The following is a 21120-nucleotide window of genomic DNA, read 5'->3' as shown; positions in this document are numbered from 1 at the left end:
GAGAAAAATATCATACTAAATAACTTTTTTAATCTATTAAATATTAATTTGAAAATTGGAAAAAAATAATGTTACATTCTAAACACTTTAAAAATTTTCTCGACTTTTAGTTTTCATTGTAAACTAAAAAAAAAATGTTGAAATAATTGGGGTAAAATTTTATGATTTTACCCTCTATAAAGTACCCATAAAATAATATTCATAAAACTGAGTATGCAAAATATAAATTTACATTAACGTAATAACGATTGCATATATTTATTTCAATCATAACTTGTGAATTGAGCGGTTTGTATTATTGATATCTACTCATTTAATTCTCAAATAAACAGTGAATATGCAATTGGTGATATACAGCTTGCAAATTCTCAAAGAATGGGTTTAAAAATTTTATTTTAAGCAAATGAGTTTATTTGATTATATTTAAGGTGACATTACGTACAGAAAAAAGCGTGCGAAATGACTACATAAATATTACAACAGTCGTAGATCCGTCATTTGCTGCAAATTGCGACTTTGTGTGCATCTTTAAAACTTCCTACCTGGTTTAGCATAAAATGCATATCCCCTTCTATAAAAGTTTATGAGATTAGTGTTTGTTTCTAAGTTTTAAGATTTTATATCTCCTATCTGTTTCGATTTAGGTGTTCGAAATTTGGCGTAAAATGTCAGCTAGGTGCATTACTTCCTATCGGCCCCGTTTTTTTTCAATGCAACCACTTCAAACAAATCCTTTCTCCATATTTATTTCAATTTTGCAGGCTTATGGCAAAGACTACAGTTAGGTATTCTGTATTATTTGCTTACGATAAGTTATCAATTTAATAAATTTTGATTTTCTGAAATACAACTCCAGAAGATAGTGTGATTGAATTGGTTTAAGTTAGGATGCTTTAAGAAACCCATATTATCACAGACTTTACATCCATTTTATTGGCGCTAGTGTCGGGGTCCAATTTTTTATGCTCATGATCAACTCGTAGTAAGATGAGCACAGGATTCTTTAAAACTTAAATGTTAAAATTTAGCATAACATTCATATATTTATACCATGTATATATGAAATATATCAAGGTATACCAAGTTTAATCCCAAGTTTGGGACGCTTAAAAATATTGATGCCACGAACAAAATTTTGGTACAGGTGTTCATTTAATTACCTATAATTAGTTCATTTTCGGTTGTCCGCCTTTCCCTTATCTGCTCCCTGTTGGCGACGCCCATGTGATTATCTAAGAGTGGATATCTTTCTTTACTTACATGACGTTGAAAAACAAACGATTGCGTCATCAACACTGTCTTATACATAGTATTTCAACAATTAACTCAGTCAATTGTTTGCTTTTACTTGTTTCACTTAAAATTTCTTTACTTCGGACTAAAACGTGAAGCAATTGTGATTTTTCTTTTTCGAAATTCGACAATAATGTCTTTTAATTACTGTAAAGCATCTGGATGCTTTTCGAATGACAAATGCCAACACGACTTGAAGTTTTTTATAAATTCGCAAGAAGTAGGTAAAGAAAATTAAAGCAATAATATTTATTGCAGGGTGAAGCATAACTTTTTCGGCATTTTCAATTTTATGGTAAAGTACTTACTATTACTCTGACAAAGTCATCTATGTATCTTACACTTAGGATAATAGGATAATAAAACAGATCTTGAACCAAAACTCATCCTAGGTAAATTAATTATGCAGAAACCAAACGTATTTTAGAATTCATTTCCAGATTCAATGTAATTTTTTACCATACAATCATCCTAGTATAGTATAAAAAAATACAAACAAGAAGTCGCATGTATAGGAATAGCATTTGTTTTTAAATATCAAAATGCGCCATTAACAGTAAAAAGCGGAATCTGTTCCAAATGTATGGGAAATTTAATTTTCACTCTATATTTTGGGTTTACATACCATTGGTGACTAATGAAATAAAAAGTATTACAATTATAAAATTTAAACATTCATTTTATTATCTTAAAGTCATGTAGAAGGAATCGGAAGATACCGATGCAGTGTTCTATGTTTATCATTAACTCATTATTTGTAGTTTATAGGAAAGCACGTGTCAGTCTATTGGTGTAAAGTTTTTCAGAAGAATGATTATCTTTATCAGCAGAGTCCGCAGGCAAAAGTAGCAATGGTGTTGGAAAATGATAATGTTCACCTAGTGTCGCATAACGGAGTTTAAGTTAGAAAATGTAGAATATAAAAAATTATTTACATATCTCTAGGAAATGGAAAGTTACATAGATTATGACTTATATTGGACCTATATTACCAACCACATTCCAACCAACTTGTGAAGTACTGCTTTAATCTAAATGAAAAGTTACGACATGATGTTTCTTCCGCAAGAATTATCAAATGCCTGCCCCTCTGCTTAACAATGAAATCTGACATGTGTACTAACTTTACAAAACTTACATTCAAAGGATCAAGTGTTCCCAACCTCCCCCAATTATATACAAAAACAAGACGCTATATAAAGATTACATCCAGAAAATGTTGGATCATAAAGTGGCTTAGATAGATGTATTTCATTAACTTTTCCTGAATAAAAAATGGCTTTAAAAACTAACACAAAGACATTTTTCCACTCTTGCATTTTAATTATTAAAAAATAATAAATTCGTTTTTTACACAATTCATTCAAAAAATTACAAAAATAGTTTTTAACAAAAAAAATAACCAAACATAACCATCAGCATTATGTTTTTCTCTTAAATCATTCTTACAAACTATTAGGTATGTATGTTTTTCCTTATTACAATATTTTTTTAAAATATTCTCACATAAATAATTAATAATTAAATTTTTTTTTTTTGTTATTTTGTTTTTTATTATTAATTCGGCGAACAGTGATAAATTCCATAAATTCAATTATCGAGAAACGATAGTGGAGCTAATGAATTTTGAAATGAAACTGCACTTCCCTCAAATTTAATTAACGAACAGATAATTTCTGTTGCATCCAGCAAGATGGTATCCATAGCTTTCATTTAAAACATTCCTCTTTAATTTTATACATAAAATATTTTTAGGTTTTTTCAATAGCTGCTTTATTAAAAGATAAACGCGGAAGGCACAGTTTCCTAAGAGATTTCAATAAACAATATGCCCAGGTAATCGAAAAAATGATTTTGAAATTTCTACTTTAGATTTCTTTACCAAGATCTCTAATTGAATTACAATATGATTTCGTAAAAGTGTAGAAAAAGTAAGATAAGTAAAATTCGCGGTCGAAATGATGTTATACCATTTCGAGGAAGCTCGCTAAGTGAAACAAAGGAAGAAAAATACCAATGCTCAAATGACCAAAATTAAGTTTTAAGCCTGATACGTTCGCAATGCGTGGTTAGATGATCCAGCTTATCATATTGCATAGCACGATATATGAAATTCATCATTGTCTTGCCAGGTATATATTATTACTAATTAATTCAAAATCTATAATTTATTAAATAAATATGCGATAAAAGTTATTAATAATAAAATAGAAGGTGATAAGAGAGCAACATTATTCATACCACTATTTGAACTTTTGGTTTCCGCTTTTAATATTTGAGCACAAGGTGTCATTTTGATAATAAATTTAAATAATGATTCAACAATATTGGACGGTGTTGGATCAGCACATTGTTGTAATTCATGTACAATACAATCTTGTAAATGTTTAATATCATTACATTCTTTTGATTCAAATATTAATAATGGTAAACTCTCTAATGATGGTAAGTCATTACCACCAAAATGTTTGTTGAGTGTTTTGTTTGCACAAGCTTGGATTTCTTCTTGCTTTTCTTTTAAACAATCTGGACCACCTTCAGCAATGAACACTACAATAAAAGTTTTTTTATTATAACGAAATTTAAATATTTATTTATAAATACAAATTCAAATAACAAAGTCACGTGTAAAATTACTAATCGCGTTCAAGCTCACAAAAAAAAAATCGCTCTCAGAAACAAAAATTTTGTTTATACAGAATATACAGGATTTAAAATTTCAACAAGGAATTAGGTCAGTTTTTTGTATTTAGGACATTGGGGCAAAAATCGAAATTTATTTCGAAATATTCTAGAGTTCTCACTTATTACCTTCGATAATATTTATCAAGTAATTAAGGCTTCAAATTCAAATTTCAGACAATTAGAAAGTTGTTTTTGCCGTTTTCTATGTTCGAGACTAAAATTCCCAAGTTAGAATTCTCTGACATTTCAAGGTCGATACCCACCCTTAAATTTGTGTGCCTGATTTTCTCGCCTCTGTCTCCAGTGAGAATGAATAATATTTTAGTATTGATCAAAAGAAGAGGAAATTTGCGAGTAAACGACGTGGATACAATTACATATTAAAACATTTTTCAATTTGCAAGTCTTTTATCTTGAACATTCCCATCCCTGGTGGAAAAAATATTTGAAAAAACTATAAAAGCCTTAGGAACTCTAAAAAAGTGTTGGGAATTCTGAATCACTTATTAAGACTTATTCTTTCTTCTTATTCGGAAAAATATTTTTTCCCACCAGGGAAAACCTCATGTCAATATTTATAAAAATAAAAAAATTAAGTTTTCGATATGTTAGCCACGTGGAAAGCTCTCATTGAAACTGAGAGATTTTCACATTCAATGCTAATACACTTTTCAGTACTCTGAGAATAAAAGAATTGTTTACGATACTTACTGGCAATTCGATCACCACTTTTATGACAAACGAATTCTGATAATGATTTTGTCACATTTAAGATTACTTTTTCACTATCTTTTTCTTTTGACTCTAAACATACTTCCAAAACGGTGGTATAATTTTTCACACACAATTCAAATTCTGGAACTTTTTTACAATATTTACCAAATACATCATCCAATGAACCTAAAACAATAGACATAAAACAATCCTTATTTTAATAAATAAAATAACTAAAGATAGATAGATATACACTATTGTTATCAATAATGCTCAACTTAAATTATTGACATATTTATCAATGAAATTCAATTACATAGACAATATTCAGTTACTTAATTTGAGTTAAATGAAGGACGAATAATAATATTAATAATAGATTAGGCACTACAACGTATTTAATGCGATTGAGGATCTTAAATAGTACAAAATTCAAAAATGTCGCAAACTGTTATGCAATGGTTTATTACTTCTGTTTATCAATAAATATTTTTCACAAATTCACGCGTGGAAATGGAATAATTTCAGAAATAAAAAACCATATTGTTCAGTTCTTTTAGTGTCGAAAATTAAAAGGCAGCAGTTAGTTTTTTTAATTTAGATATTCTGTACTTAAAAGTATAATGTTACACTTTCGTAAAGTAGATAGAAAATTTAATTTGAAGTTATCTTTTAATACAAATTTTAAGTGAATCTTTTTCTAAAACTCATTAACCTATAATAAGGGCTCTACACTTCTAGTACAACTATTTTTGCTCTATTTTTTCTACTAAACGAATTATTTTATAACCTTAAATTTGTATATAATAAAGAGCGGTGTACAAAACATCTTTATAACGTTTTACAGCTTTATTAAATTTTTTTATATTTTATTTCAGTATTTTTCAGACAATACATTGGCAAGTTTTATTTGGAAAATAAATGGCCCGCTATTTTGATTCGTTTTAGGAACATATCTCCACTATGTCCCTTTAAATAGTATGTAAAACCAAAATTAAAGTATCTAACTGCATATTTTCGAAAACCATGAATTTTTAAGAGTCTTTCTGATGCCATATAACGGAAATTTAGACGAACGATTATTTTGCACTAGTCCCAGCTTTTTCCTTTAAAGCTTATTAGAAAAAAGAGTGTAATTAATAAGACAAAATCCACTACTCATTTAAAAAACAACATCTTGCACATAGCAACTGTGCATTTGATCCAAAAACTGAGTTTGTGGGTTTGCGTGAGAATATTTAAAATTATTTTCAATGTCTCGAATGCAAATTTGTACTCAGTGATAATAAAGTAATATAAGTATTGTTTAATTATTTTATCTTTTGTTTAAGAAAACCATAATACATAATATAACTATTTTGCAGATATGAAATACTATTATCTTTTCTATTTTGTTCATTTACAATGAACAAAACCTTCACGATTAAGTACAATGAAATAAGAATAACAAATACAGGATGTCGCTAGAATCAAATCATATTTTATCACTTTTCCGATTTCCCCATTTTTGTTGCCAAGCAGATATAATAAATAACATGTATGTAAGCTTAATATAATTTCTATAAAAGAAACTAAAAGCTTATTCAAGGACATTTTCTAAATTAATGTTTAAAATATTCCCAGCATACAGATTTTCAGTTACAAATCAAATTTTTGTTTCAAGCATATAGTAGCAATACGAGTATCTCTATCGCCTAACAGTAAGTAGATAGCGATCCCAAACGACCCAATCACCGATATCGACAACAAATTTGTATCATCACTTTAAGTTTCCACTTTCGAAGAAGCTTAGGCGCTGATATTCTTAATCACTTAGATTCTGCAACATACCCGATTTTAATAAATTTTTTTATCTTATTAGTTTTTAATTATTCGAATCATGAATATGACACGATCTATTGATGAAGTTGCTTCGATATTTGTATATTGGACTAGTCTTCTATTGTTTTTACTCTCTTGTTCGTCTTAGAACAATGCTATTGCATCAAATCATTCTATGTAAAAATTCACGATGAATGATATAGAAGTAAAAAGATATCATTTTGGGCTATTCAAACTGACTATGAATGTCATTAGAAATGACAACTAAAGGCGGCGAAATTGCGTGAATATCAAAGAAAAATTGTTCACAAACGCCAGAGTCGGGACAGCATCGGTGTCCCGTCACAGTATTTATGAATGGACTTTAAATCCCGATGGCACCGGATGTTACTTTATTCGAGTGAAAAAATTCCTACACTAAAGAAACAAGATCCTCTTTCCTGTAACTTCAATTTTTAAAAATTTATAGTTTAAAAAAAAATTTATATCTATAAAAATAATTATCATAGCACAGACGTTTCTCTAAACATCATAATGAAGGTCAATAATATATTAATTAATTAACTTTTTTTATTTCAGGTAAAAATTTTTTTTATTGTTTCAAATTCTGATTTAAGCGTTGACGTATATAAAATTTACGTTAATATACATAAAATTTAATAAAAAAATTACAAACCAGTCTTTTTTGCTTCTTCGATTTCTTCTTGTATTACACTAACATTTAGTAGTTTACCAAAACAGTCTTTGATTGCTTCATTAGCATTCTAAAAAAAAAAAAAATAAAGAACAAAACATTTAGAACTTATATATTTTTATTATTACATGACAGAGTCCACTGTTTCACTACAATTAGTAATTAATGGTTAAAGTTATCCCCGTCCAATTTTAACTTTGCAAGCAAACATCATAAATTCTTTAAAGAATGTCTACGACGGAGTTTTAGGGAAAATCAGTTCGTTTATCTATTGTTAATATTCACAAATATGAATGAAATTACATTCCTTAAGATTTAGAGAGTATTAAGTGTTTAGCTGAGATGAAATAATATGGTAAACCGAGTTTCAGTTTGGTTTCATTTTTTCTTAATTCATAATAAATCGCTAAAATGGCGCATTTTTTTGCTTAGCGAAAAATTGAGGTTTCATCTTATTCCTTCGTGGGTAGGATAAAAAATAAGATCTTTATCTAGTTAATGGAAGCTATTACTGAAGGAAATGAAGCATTTAAGGGTGCAATTTTTATGGAACAATATAACTTTTTAAGTGACCGATCTCAAAATGTTTGTATGAGTGTGTAGAATAAAGCAAAATTGATTAGAAAGCGTTATTTTATCATTCGCGCGCACCTACGCACTTAGAAGTTCGCCCAAGCTATTTCTGCTGAAAAACAATGAAATTTGAGAAAACTTGACTTGAAACTTATTAAATCTCATATTTTAGACGACTTTAAATAATTTTTCAAATCAAATATTTGATGGAAATCACACAATAACCTATAATTTCGACATCATCAAAATTAAGTTTTTTTTTTCAATCACTGGTATCTATCTCAAAATTGGAGTTGTAGAAAAAATTTCCACGCGACAGAAAATGTTTTTAGAATAGCCAAAAATATAAGGTATAATGGCTGTTTTCTCAAATAACATTATTTTTCAGCAGAATTAGGTTAGCTGAATTTCTAAGCCAGTGTGTTCTACAACATTTTTGAGCCGGTCCCAAAAAAAATAAATTGTTCCGTAGAATTGCAACCTTATCCGCTGATAATTTCATTAATCAGCTCCTCTATTATTTTCTGAGCCTGAGTGTACCTCCTTCATGCATATACCATGCACTACACCAGCCCAACACAACTATTAATTAAATTAATTTTGTTGGTACGGCGAGAATCGGACCCGCTACCTTAGACATACCGCGAACGGAATTGGTAAAGCACGCTTTAATCAACTGAGCTACTAGGGTTGATGTTAAACAAAGATAATCAAATTTATTTTTTTAATAGTAGGATTCTACTATATGTTAAATATTTAACTTATCATAAACTAACCTCCACTTGATTAAACGCTTCAGGACCACCATTTTCGTCACATTTTTTCTTTAAAGCATTTTGTACTTCTTCAGCACTTGGTACTTCAGATTGATCGATTGGTAAATTATTAATACCAGGAATGTCTTGTATACTACTTTGTACACGCTCTTTTAAACCGTCTAAGTCATTCAAATCCGTTTGACCATCATTTTCACATAATACTAATGTGGTACCTGTAAAAAATAAAAATTTATATGAATTAATTAAAATTTTTAAACAACCAAGATCATTAGTGGATCTCCTTAGAATAAATTATTTATAACTTGGCAAATTATGATCTAAAGAGCGTCGTTTCTTAAATTCATAAAGTTCAGTTTAAACAATTTTTAAATTAGTAATTCACAAATGACTTAAAGACAATACTGAACAAATTACCGCCAATTTCAAGACAGTCTTTTAACTTGCCACGCTTTTAACAGTGTAATTATACTGATATGAAATTTTATTTTTCAATTTGTAAATTACGACGCGACGGCCGATTTTAACCAAAGTGTTCGATTTGAATCAAACTTTATTTTAGTTTTTAATTTTTCGAGTGACGAAAATGTTACGATCTATTGATGAACTGGCTTCGAGATTTCATACAACACTCGTATCTAGTGGCGGTCGGAATCATTAAATGTAGGATCGATGACGCTAGATTATCCGGATTAATTTAAACTTTTCATTAATCTATTAAGGTATAAAAGTATATTTTTGTGAAAAAAAATGATAAATCGATTTTTCGCGTAAACTAAATTGAAATTACTTTGTACTAAAATACACAACGATTACAACTTCAGCTGTTTAAGAGCCTTTTTAAACAGTTTTTATTAAGTATGAATTTAAAATGCTGCATTCAAAGTTCAAATAATAATAGTTATAAAACTTTTCTGGTTAAAAATAGAATAACAAAATAATTGAAAAGAAACGTTTTTATCTTAAATTGAAATTTTTTTCACTTTCAAGAGATAAATGAATTCAAGTTTTAAAGTTTGAGGTTCACTCAGGCATAAAATCCTTGTAAGATTCTAATTAATTTCATTGTATAGAAATAGAAATTTGTATACAAACATATTATATTATGTTTTTAGCATAATAGTACGCTTAAAGTTTTGATGTCTGGGTTTAGTATTAAAAAAACTTTATTCAAATAAACAGAATTAAAAATTTTATAAGCTTTATATATCTACTTAATGCAAAATGTCCCAGCTAAAACAACCAAAAATCGGGTACTTTTTTTCTGCAATTTTCTATAGAATGTAAACCCAAGTTTGTGAACCGTGGGACGGGTTCGCGAACTTCAGCCGCCATCTTGATAAACACGTTTTATCAAATATCTCGTGAACCGTACATCGTCAACAAAAGTAGTAGGAATCATGTTCGTAGATAATAACATTTTCTACAACTTTTATAAAAAATGTTTTCCTGTATAATGAAAACTTATGATACTTAATGTATCAATATCTGGATGACCGAGCTTTGCTCGGTATTCTTAAAAAGACACAATTTTTATCACTAATAGAAGACCGTTTTAAATGTCTCCACACAAATACCAATTTGAATGTCCCGGTAATGTATTTTATTTCATTAACTACCATTAACTACGATATACACCAATAGATGTCAGGAAGAGTCATATTTTGCGATGTATGTTTCAGTTTTTCATGAAAAAACGAATAAAACGACGTTTTTTTAAAATGAAACCTTGTTAGATCGACTTATCGCCCCAAAAAACCCCTACATACTCATTTTCATGAAAATCGTTGGAGCCATTTCCAAGATCGTTGATATATATATATATACAAGAATTGCTCGTTTAAATATATAAGATTTCCGAGATAGCGGCTGAAGCTCTCAACCCCCCCCCCCTTAACATATTCCATTAAAAAAAATCTTTTTGCAGAAAATTTCGTCATGAACCTACTTTTTTGGGCTATAGGGTTTTGGGCTATATCATGTGTTTTATCACCTTTTCCCAATTATTATATTCCATGCACTACACATTGTGACGGCGATAATCGAGCCTGCTACCCTAGGTATACCGCGTACGGAGTTGGCTACGCTGTTTTAATCTCTAAATTTATTGGTAGTTTTAAAATTGGCAAGTAGTCACTTAAATCACAGCATACATGATTCTTTTTTTTTAATTTACACTTTGTACGGCAATGAGAAAGTTTTTTAGGCAGAAGGAAATCCTGTATATATTTATGAATATTTTATAAGGGTTAAAAAATAACGAATTCATTTGTAAATTTATGCAAATTAATTTAAACAAAATCCATTGAAAACTAAAAAATGAAATGATTTTAATTTTGCAATTTGTATGTCATATTGTCATGTTATACTTTTTTGAATAAACTGACAATAGAATGTCCGTTATTATATTCGATAATCTTATTCGACCTTCCCCAATATTAATTTCTCTTAGCATTTATAGAAAAATAGTTGTGATAATTTTGAAACGGAAATGTTGATTACTCATATAATTAGACTTTATAAACGCAATCATTTCGATTAATTGTTGGTAAATTGCTGTTAGATAATAATCAAACAGTTCAATAAAATTTATTCTCAACACATTCCGATTATTCAGAATAAATACAAACAACATCTATACAGCCTCTGTATTAGGAGATTAATAATCATTAACATTGGTCTACAAAATTTAACAATCGAAAATGGACTAATTAGGTGATTTTATGAATACCTTTATCGAAATTTTGTTTGCAGCATCAATATTTTTAAGCTTATAAACTTGGGACTAAACTTAGTATACCTTGATATATTTCAATATATATTTCATATATACATGGTATACAAATTTATATACTACGAAAAGTGATTTGGCTCTTGGACTAATCCCAAAATTTTAAAATAAATAAATTTGATAGTGAATCGCAAAAATTATTATGTATGAAAGGTACTTGTGGTAGTAGTTTCTAAGAATAGATTAATAATATCATTTACGTAAATCTTTTCCCACCTGCCCAGAAAAGTGATTACGTATGAATTAAAAAAAAAAAAGAAAGCAAAATGGAGGCTTGTACGAATTAATTTTTTGTTAAAAATTTTAATAATTTTAAATAATTTTCCTGTAATTAGTCATATTGACTTAATGTAATTTTTAATTGTGCAATGTATATTAATCTGAAATTTTCCACATTTGTATTATACTTTGAGTTAATATCATAATCAAAAATGTTATGATATATTTTTGCGGTTTATTGTGTCTGGATGCCTAGAACATTTTTATACTATTTAAAAACTAGTGAAAACTGCTTGTGCTTGCGTGAAAATTTTCGATAATATTTTTTGATTTTTCGATATTTTTTCACAAGACCACTATTTGATTTTACAAATTTTCATTTCCTTATCTTTTATAGCTTTGGAGAAAATAGACAGCAAAGTTTTGTCCAAATTTGCACCCTCGCGAGTAAACAGTGATGTTTACGAAAAAATATATCAAACAAAAGTTGTATATTTTTTTATAAGGAACATTTTTTACAATTAAACTTTTGTTCTACTGTAACGGTTTACAAGATGGGTCCTGCGGAGCCAAGACTTTAACCAACGTTGCTCATTTACGAATTCAACCACACTTTTTACATTCTGGGCATACTATAGAAGCACGTTAACGAATTTCATCTTGATATCTCTTTTCGTTTTTGAATTATCATGTTCACAGTCGGACAGACAAATTGAAATAGAGAAACAACCGAAAATGAACTCATAAGGTGATTTTATGAACATCTGTATCAAAATTTTGTTCGTAGCATCAATATTTTAAGCGTTACAAACTTGTGGCTAAACTTAGTATACCTTGATATATATTACATATATACAGGGTATAAAAATATATGGTGAAATTTTTTGCCATGACATGATTACCGAAAAAATGATGTAATCAATTTTAAATTGTACTGATGATGTTAAAAGATTTCGATTTTATCAGTAGAAAAAAGAGGTTTATATGGGAGGAAAGAAATTGAAATTTCTCAGATAGTATTATCACAAACCAGATATTTATCATAAGTAAAGTTATAGAAAATAAAGTTTAATTTTGCAATGAGCTTAATAATTTTTGAATCAGGAAGTTATTGGTGTGGTCTCTAAAAGCGATCTATACCAAATTTTCTCTTTGCATATACTTTAGTATAAATTATGAATATAATGGAAGTTATTATAAATATGATTGAATATTAATTTGTGGTAATTAAATCATTATAAGTTCGACGACATATATATATAGGGTAAAGTGTTGTACCTTAAAGTCTTTGTCTATGAGATATCATTAATATTTTATATGAAGGTAAAGTTTACTCACCCAGAAGACAAGCAACCGAGAAAATGATTAAGCGTGTGATTTCTTTTCCAAGTAAAATATAGAAAAAAAATTATTTAATGCAATAAGTAAAATTTTTCACTGCTTATTGTTGGGTATGCCTTGTTTTTATAAAAGGATGTATCTCTGAAATGTCATTTTGAAATAAAAACATTTATTGTTTTAAATAATTTTAAAGGTAGTACGAGATCCAATTTGTAATAACTTAATAAGAATAAAATTTTTCGATATCTGCCTTGGTTTTCGAAATATCGAAAGCTAAATAATTAAACAAAATTTTCGATATTTCGAAAGTTGCTTCAGATATCGAAAAATTTTATTCTTACCCTTCGTCTTATATTTTCAATTTATAACATAATTCACCATCAAAATTGAAAATATATATTTTTTTAATTTGTGTCCTCCCTTCCGTGCTCATTTATCCTTAATTACTCGGGCACAACGGATTATTTTTATTTTCAATAATTTATTTAGGTTTTAATTTAAATAGTTTTTTTAAATTTCCACCGACTAGTTTTGGAGAAATCTATGAAAAATATCATCCGTCTACCGTTTTCCCAAAAAACCTATGTTAAATATGGCTACTTTTGAAATCATTTATTTTTTTTAAATAATCGGACAACCCCCCCCCCCCCCTGAAATTTTCAGAATTGATTTAGACTTGGCCCAACTTCATATAAAAAAAAAATCAAGCCGTTTATGCAAAATTGCCGTGGCGCATACATCCTTAATCATTTTTTATTTATTTATGTTTTTTTCAATTTAAATTCAAATTCTTTTTCTATTAATTTAACCAACGTAATTAATTAAAATAATCAAATTCTGGTTCTTGAGATATGTAAGCTTTCATCAGAACATAGCAGAAATGTAAAGGTACAACACTCTCTCAAATATTTTATAAATGATAATAATTCTATATCATCTTCACATGGTTTAAAAGTACATTCAAACTAATCGCATTCAAAACAATATTTATATCGGAAGTACAAAAAATAAACAATTTTTTATACAATTTTTATGACGTTTGAAAAATAAGTCACATTGATGTGACTCATATTGCAAAATAAAGATAACACCTAAATATCTTTCACAAAGAATGAATGCTCTGTTTTTAAATCAATATAAAAATATAAATGATGCATGTTTTCTGTGACTAATATATTAATTGAATTAATGATAAATAATAATTGAATAAAGAATAAATAAATAAACATAAATATTGGATCGTATTTCATGGAAAATATTTTTATTATAGATAATGCCATATACCAATTCTGTGGGTATTCAAAACCACTATTTCCTCCGACTAATTAAATGCGGTTTTAATTTCAAAAGTAAACAAACTTAAAAATCTAAAATTTACACCCGAATTAGCAAAAATAAATTTCAACTTTGGATTTTGAATATCTGCAGGAAAGCACATCTAGTGTCTTAAGGTTGTCTTGCTATGAGTATGTCCCGGAGTGGGACACACTAAGACCAAAGGGTTCGTTTTGACACCGAAAAAGGTGCTAAAAAAAGATCCAACCAAAGGTCGATTTCAGGGCGAATCCGAATCGGCTATCGCCACAAGCTACAACTAATAATATAAATTATTTTAAAACTTTAATATTGAAGGTTTATCTCTAGTAATTGATCTAGAGATGAAAAAAAATTACTTGTTTTTGGGGCAGGTTTTCGGGTTGAAGATTTTGCCGAAGGTGGTTTTTTTGGCCAAAGATGAAGCTTCGATCGGACACTTTAAAAATTTAAATACTTATTAAGGATATTATAATACATTTATCATCAAAAGTGTAAGCCGATTTTGCCCGTTATCTAGCTCGCGATAAAAAGTCATTAACACGGAGAGTATAGGAAAGGTTTTTTTTTCCTAAATTCTAGAAAAAAACAAAAAAAAAAATGATAAATGATAAAAACAAAAGATACATCATAATAGGAAATGAAAATTACAAAATAATAACGGAATGAAAGAAAAAATTTTCTAGAAACTTTTAAGGATTTTGTTTACCGGCTTGCAGATTGGGGGTGGGAGGAGTAAAGAAAGAAAAAAGATAATATTTAATTAAGAAAAATTAAATACAATGAAAATTTTGTGAAATAAAATATAGTTTAGCAGACTCAGGAAGAATATAAAACACAGAAAGGAAAAAGATTATTTTGAAATTTTTTTCCGTGACAATCAAATTATTTTAATTAATAATGATAAGTAATCGAATAAATATTAAATAGAATCCCATTCACTCATATTTCATAGAAAATATCTGTATCATACAAAGTATCTCCACCCCCAATAATCATGTGATTATTAAAAATCAAAATTTCGTCTGGCCAATAGATACTATTATCAATAAGCAGTTAAAAATGTTTTGTTTTTAAAAAATAGCCAATATTTTTGTGATGGTATCGATTTATTAATTTAAAACACAAGAAAACCTTGTATAAAGTACAACTAAAGCAGAATAATACAAACAACCTTTGACTAGATTTAGTAGCAAACGTTGACTAGATTTATATTAACCTTTGACGTTTGGACTTTTCCAACACACAGTATATACAAACAAAACAAAATTCTCAATCAGGTTAAAATTCGAAAATATTGGGGAAAAAATGATTTTATCAACGCTGCCATGTTTACAGAATGAATTCATTTTAGTAAACATAACACTAGAACTATTCAGGCCCTCCGGAGACAAAGTGACGCATCGTATTCTATCATTATCCTAATACGGCCTAAAATCATTTTTTATTGCCAGATCATGCGGCTATATAAACTGACTGACTAAATTTACTTACTGAAAATATCAAAATTCTCAGTCAGTTAGTTTATTACTCAAAAACTGTCTGAAAATTAAATATAGTACCCTAAAAAATTTCGGTAGTCGCTGTGATTCGCGTTTAGCCACCCATACAAATTTCAGGCAGCACTGATGTTACCGGAGTGAGCGATGGTTCTGTCGTTTTTGAAAAAATAACAAAAGTGATCGATATCATTGAAATTAAAAAAAGACGCCTCCAGTCCTCTACCTATATAAAAGTCTGCAATGCACATTACATATAGAATAGATGAATTAGGGGCCATACCAAATTTTCAGTCAGTTTTTGAGTAATTAACAGATAAACAAGTGAAAACAAACAATTGAGTTAATTGATGAAATACTCTGCACAAAAAGTGTTAAATTTCAGTACTCGCATTATCTTTTTATAAGTTAGAAGAGTTTAAAATACCAACACAATTATTTTATTTTCAGCGGCTTTATTTGATTTTCGAAAATTTTCGAAAATATTTTGGAGAAACTAGACACCAAAGTTTTGTCCTCGAAAGTATTTGCTATAATTTTTTTTCCGTTTTACGAGAATGTTTCGCAAGACCACTAGTTGAAGCTAGCTACAAGTTTTGAACTCCCTATCTTTTATAATTTTGGAGAAAATTGACACCAAATTTTTTGCTAATTTGCGCCTTCATGGGTAAACACTTAAGCAGTGATATTTACAAAAAAATATTTCAAACAAGTTTTATAAGGAACATTTTTTACATTTCAACTTTTGTTTTATGTCTAACGGTTTACAAGATGTTATACGGACATAAACCCAACTGAAATATGTTGCTAGCTTGATATCTTTTTTACTTTTTGAATTATCGTGTTTTGTTAGTGTATTATCAATATTTTTAAGCGTTACAAACTTGGAATTAAACTTAGTACACCTTGATATATATTACATTTACATACAGGGTATAAAAAAGGTGAAAAAATTGGTGAGTTAAACTTGTTTAAAAAGGTATCTATAATAATCACAATAAACGAGCAAACATTTTACATATCATTATCCGGTAAATTTAAAGATTTGGCATAAGTTGATGTCAAATAACGATCTAAAAGTATATTAAATAAGTCAGACACCGGCTATCAACAGAATAAATTTTGACTTCCATAACAGGTTATCGAGGAAACATACTAAGAATGTAAAATATTAATAAAATTTATTTATTTTTTTTTTATAAATAATTAATAAACCTTGAATTAAAAAATCACGATTACCTTGCACGTTGATTGAGTCTTCTTGCACAAATTAAAATCAAGTGGCCATAGGTCAAAATAATTTGTATAAACAAAAGAATAAAAAAAACAGCATAATGAGGGGACAAACTTCGAAAGATTTTTTTGTTTTCATATCAAAGTTGATAAGTACACAATCACGTGCATTCATTTTCAATATGAAAAAAAAACATAATGTTCGGTCATTTAGATCACAATTATATCAATAAATTTTATTTGATTATGATGTTTACAAAATTTGATGAGGTAAACATGTTTACGGTGAAATTATAAAGTAATTAACTAGAAATTTTTTAAGTAAAAGTCATAACTTACCGACAATAAGGATATAAAATACATGTAAAAACTTCTTCATTTTCAAAAAAATTTTATTAACTAAATTTAAAAATTGACTAAATTTAACTTTGAAAAAATTTATTTAAAAATTAATTTATAATTAAAAACTTAAATTTTATAAATCACATTAAAAAAAAGTGTTAATAATAAAACAGCAAAAATGTAAAAGGTAGATTGCTGTTACTAGATTGGCACTTCACTAATAACTGATAATACAACGATCGTTTTTTTTACAGTTTTGTACGGAAAAAATTGACTGTGAGCACAAAAATTGATTATTAACAAATAATATACTCTAGATTTCTGTTTCTATCTATCAACATAAAAATTTCTTTTGGCCCTTGAACATTGAAACATAACCTTTCATACGCAAACTCAGTATAAACATGATTGATTAATAAGGCTGTTACACACTATAATAAAGCTGGCAACTATACTTCAAATGCCAAGTCAAACACGAACATTTAAGTCTATTATTTAGCATCATATTAATTATCTTTTATAAGAATTTAAAGAACTGAGGCTTCTGGGAATAGATAGTTGACCAATCCATTTACGATTAGTAAATGTTTGCATCTAGAAATTAGTGTAGAAAATAGATATCCGCCAATATATATGAAGAGGTAATTCTATTTGTTGATGTCAAAATAACCCCTTCTTCCTTTTACTTCACGAGGGATAGACAGTTTTGATATTTTACATTGAAATATTACTTATAGCAAATTTTATGAAAAAATAATTCAGTGAAACACCAACAGATTTCTAATAACCAATTGAATATGCAAAAATTGAATATAAACTGTAAAATCTGTAAATCTATTTTAATTGATTTTTTAAAGATAATATAATATTCACATAACTGGGTAGATGACTGAAATCGAATTTGCCACATTACTCATAAAAATGTAAAAGGAGAGTTGATACCATAACAAAATTTAAAAGTTATATTGAAATTAATTAAAGAACGAAGAAGTTATAAGCAATCAAAGATTTTTGCACTTCCCTTTCTTGCAAAAAATAGTTTTATTTGAAATCTCTATAGCGATACTCAACAATAACATAAATTTTAACGTATCTTCCTTTTTGTTTAATTAGAAGTTTTAAACTTTTACATTTTGCTTACTTCTAAAGATTTCTTCACCTGAAGTCCTGAAATGATAAAAAAATTTAGTCATCATTCCAATCAAGAATATTCCAGATTACTCCTAGACGCTTAGTTATTATATAACTGCAAAAAAAATTTTGGAGCATTATCTGATGAATTACACCACTCCGCTTTAAAAAAAAAAAAAAACAGGTTTTCCGCAAGTTTGTTTGTTCGAAAAACAGCTTACTGCTAATTGCACGCGCATCTTGTTTTTAATTTGTCGTTAATTTTAAAAGGAACAAAAATGTCCAAATATCTAAAAAATTATGACAAAATGTTTTTTTGCATAGTTACATATGAGACAACAATCTGTCTTTCAAAATTAAGATTTTTCGCTAAGCTAATAGTTGCTACTTTTATATTACAACTGTGCATGCTGTCAACAATTTAGTTGCACTGTCTTATCAGTGTGAAATTACCCTTATAAAACGTGAGACTTGTTCATTTATTATATTTCAAAAACTATTTAAATTGTAATTTTTTCCCAATAAAGAAAATATTCATAGATAATCGTAAAAGGTTATTTTTCCATGAAATTAATACAAACAGTGTTTTAAGACGTAAACATATGCAAAAAAAAAATGCGAAATCAAATTCGATTGACTTTAATAGTTTTTTATTCTTCCCGCGAAATTATTACCTAACCACAATCCAACAAAGAATTTTAACCATAAAAATGCAAAAAAACTTTCTCCATTTTTCATGGGAAAGTTGCTTTTTTATAAGTAAAGTATTACTATTATAAAAAGTAGATATACATATTTTGTAATTAAAAACATCCTCAATTATAATTATTTCCAGTTAATATTTTAAAGCTTTCCTAAATTTTTCAATTGCATAATTTTTAAATCTATGCACTTTTTAATTTAAACTAATTAAACTCATTATTGAAACATGACTGGTAAATTATGTACACGGGAAATCAATTACAATTATAGCTTGTTGAAATTTTCTTATTAACAAAAATTTTGCACAAAATTTTCTTTTAGTTTTTCGCTAATAAAAATTTAGATAATTATTAAAAGTCACACAAAAATTTGGTGTGAACATGACAACTTCGGTATACGCAAAACATTACCGCTCCCACGAAAAATATATTTCAGATAGAAAACAAAAACCAAACTGCAAAATTTAAAATAAAGCTAGTCAATTCAATCAAACTCGAGATTCGCAATGGATTAAAAATTTAATTTTCTTGTTTTTCACCCTCTTCAAGGAGTTTAAATGAAGAATATATCTCAAATTATTGAAATAAATAAAACTCTTTATAGTTTTCGAGACAATTCGGAAAAACTAATTTTACAAAACCAAGCTTCTTTTCCAGTTATCGGACTTTTCCGGTTATTTGCTACCATCTACTTTTAATTGTACTACAATTAATCTTAATAGGTATATTGGAGAATATTCATTGAGGACAAGAATATATTCAAATAAGAAGATTATTTTACCATGCATATATGTAATATGCAAGGTATACTAAGTTTAGTCCCAAGTTTGTAACGCTTAAAAATATTGATGCTACGAACAATATTTTGGTATAGGTGTCCATAAAATCATCTAGTTAGTCCATTTCCGGTTGTTCGCCCGTCCGTCCGTCCGTGGACACGATAACTCTAAAAAGAAAAAAAATATCAAGCTGAATTTTTAGACCATACTTAGGACGTAAAAAATGAGGTCAAGTTCGTAAATGTGCAACATAGGTCAATTGGGTCTTGGGTCCATCTTGTAAACCGTTAGAGATAGAACAAAAGTTTAAGTATAAAAAATGTTCCTTATAAAAAAATAAACAACTTTTGTTTGAAACATTTGCTCGTAAACATCACTGTTTATGCGTGAGAGCGCAAATTAGGCGCAAACTGTATAGTATGTTTTATATCGGAATGTCAGTTATATATGTGTGACATGTATGTGTGTGTAATGTGATAGAGTAATCAGCACTGTCTATACATGGTATTTAAACAATTAACTCAGTCAATTGTTTGTTTTCACTTGTTTTTTTCTATACTCGAAAGAAAGAGATATCTTCCTAACTCGGTCTTGAAACCTGTTATACTTTGAAAACAGCCTTTCAAATTTCCAGTCGTTCTGAAATGATTGTCAAATACTACCTTCACTTGATTTGAGATCTATATAGTTTGACTCACGCTACACACAGATTTCATTGTTTTTAACCCAAGAACTAAAAAAAAGGGGTGTTATAATTTTGCCCGCTATGTGTGTGTGCCTGTCTTTGGCATCGTAGCGCCTAAACGGATGAACCGATTTTATTTATTTTTTTTTTGTTTCGTTTGAAAGGTAATTTAACGGAGAAAAGGTTCTTAGCTATGTCTCAAGTGCGAGGTTAGGGTTCCGTACCCGGGGAAAAAATTGGCCAAGATCTTCAAAATACTTGAAGGAAATAGATAATTAAATGGAGAGTGTTTTTGTATACGTTTCAAGTGCGTTAAAACATTGCAAATTTGTTCTAGTTTAAGAATTTTTTTTCTTCAAAAATCTCTATTAAAACTCATTAGTTATTGCAACCGATATTTATCTCTAAAAGTATTAAATTTTAGCGAAAAATGGTTTGACAGAATATTATAGTCAATGTATGTATCTTGTCACACAATCGACATATCAGATATGTTTGGTGGTTGAAAAATACACATTATTTAATATGA

The 21120-nt window shown here is 28.2% G+C and overlaps 1 protein-coding gene across 1 annotated transcript; it reads right to left on the bottom strand.

The window, feature by feature from the left end:
• Positions 1-2595: 2595 nt before the first annotated feature.
• Positions 2596-17348, bottom strand: LOC123305426 (27 kDa hemolymph protein-like). The gene is made up of 5 exons (XM_044887139.1): positions 17293-17348; positions 8557-8771; positions 7190-7277; positions 4690-4878; positions 2596-3843 (listed from the first exon to the last, which is right to left on the bottom strand). The coding sequence occupies exons 1-5, from the start codon at positions 17330-17332 to the stop codon at positions 3455-3457; spliced, it is 921 nt and encodes a 306-aa protein (XP_044743074.1). The 5' UTR covers positions 17333-17348; the 3' UTR covers positions 2596-3454.
• Between the last annotated feature and the right edge of the window lie 3772 nt (positions 17349-21120).

This window comes from Chrysoperla carnea, chromosome 1, assembly GCF_905475395.1.
Source record: "Chrysoperla carnea chromosome 1, inChrCarn1.1, whole genome shotgun sequence".
In the NCBI taxonomy this organism is placed as follows: domain Eukaryota; kingdom Metazoa; phylum Arthropoda; class Insecta; order Neuroptera; family Chrysopidae; genus Chrysoperla; species Chrysoperla carnea.
This window is presented reverse-complemented; position numbering and strand designations above follow the sequence as displayed.

Excerpts from the sequence above, each read along its gene's own strand:
- LOC123305426 (XM_044887139.1), bottom strand. The coding sequence starts at position 17,332 with ATGAAGAAGTTTTTACATGTATTTTATATCCTTATTGTCG. Across the intron at positions 8,772-17,292 it reads ATTTTATATCCTTATTGTCG|GTACCACATTAGTATTATGT; the intron begins GTAAGTTATGAC and ends TATTTTTTACAG. Across the intron at positions 3,844-4,689 it reads AAGTGGTGATCGAATTGCCA|TGTTCATTGCTGAAGGTGGT; the intron begins GTAAGTATCGTA and ends CTTTTATTGTAG.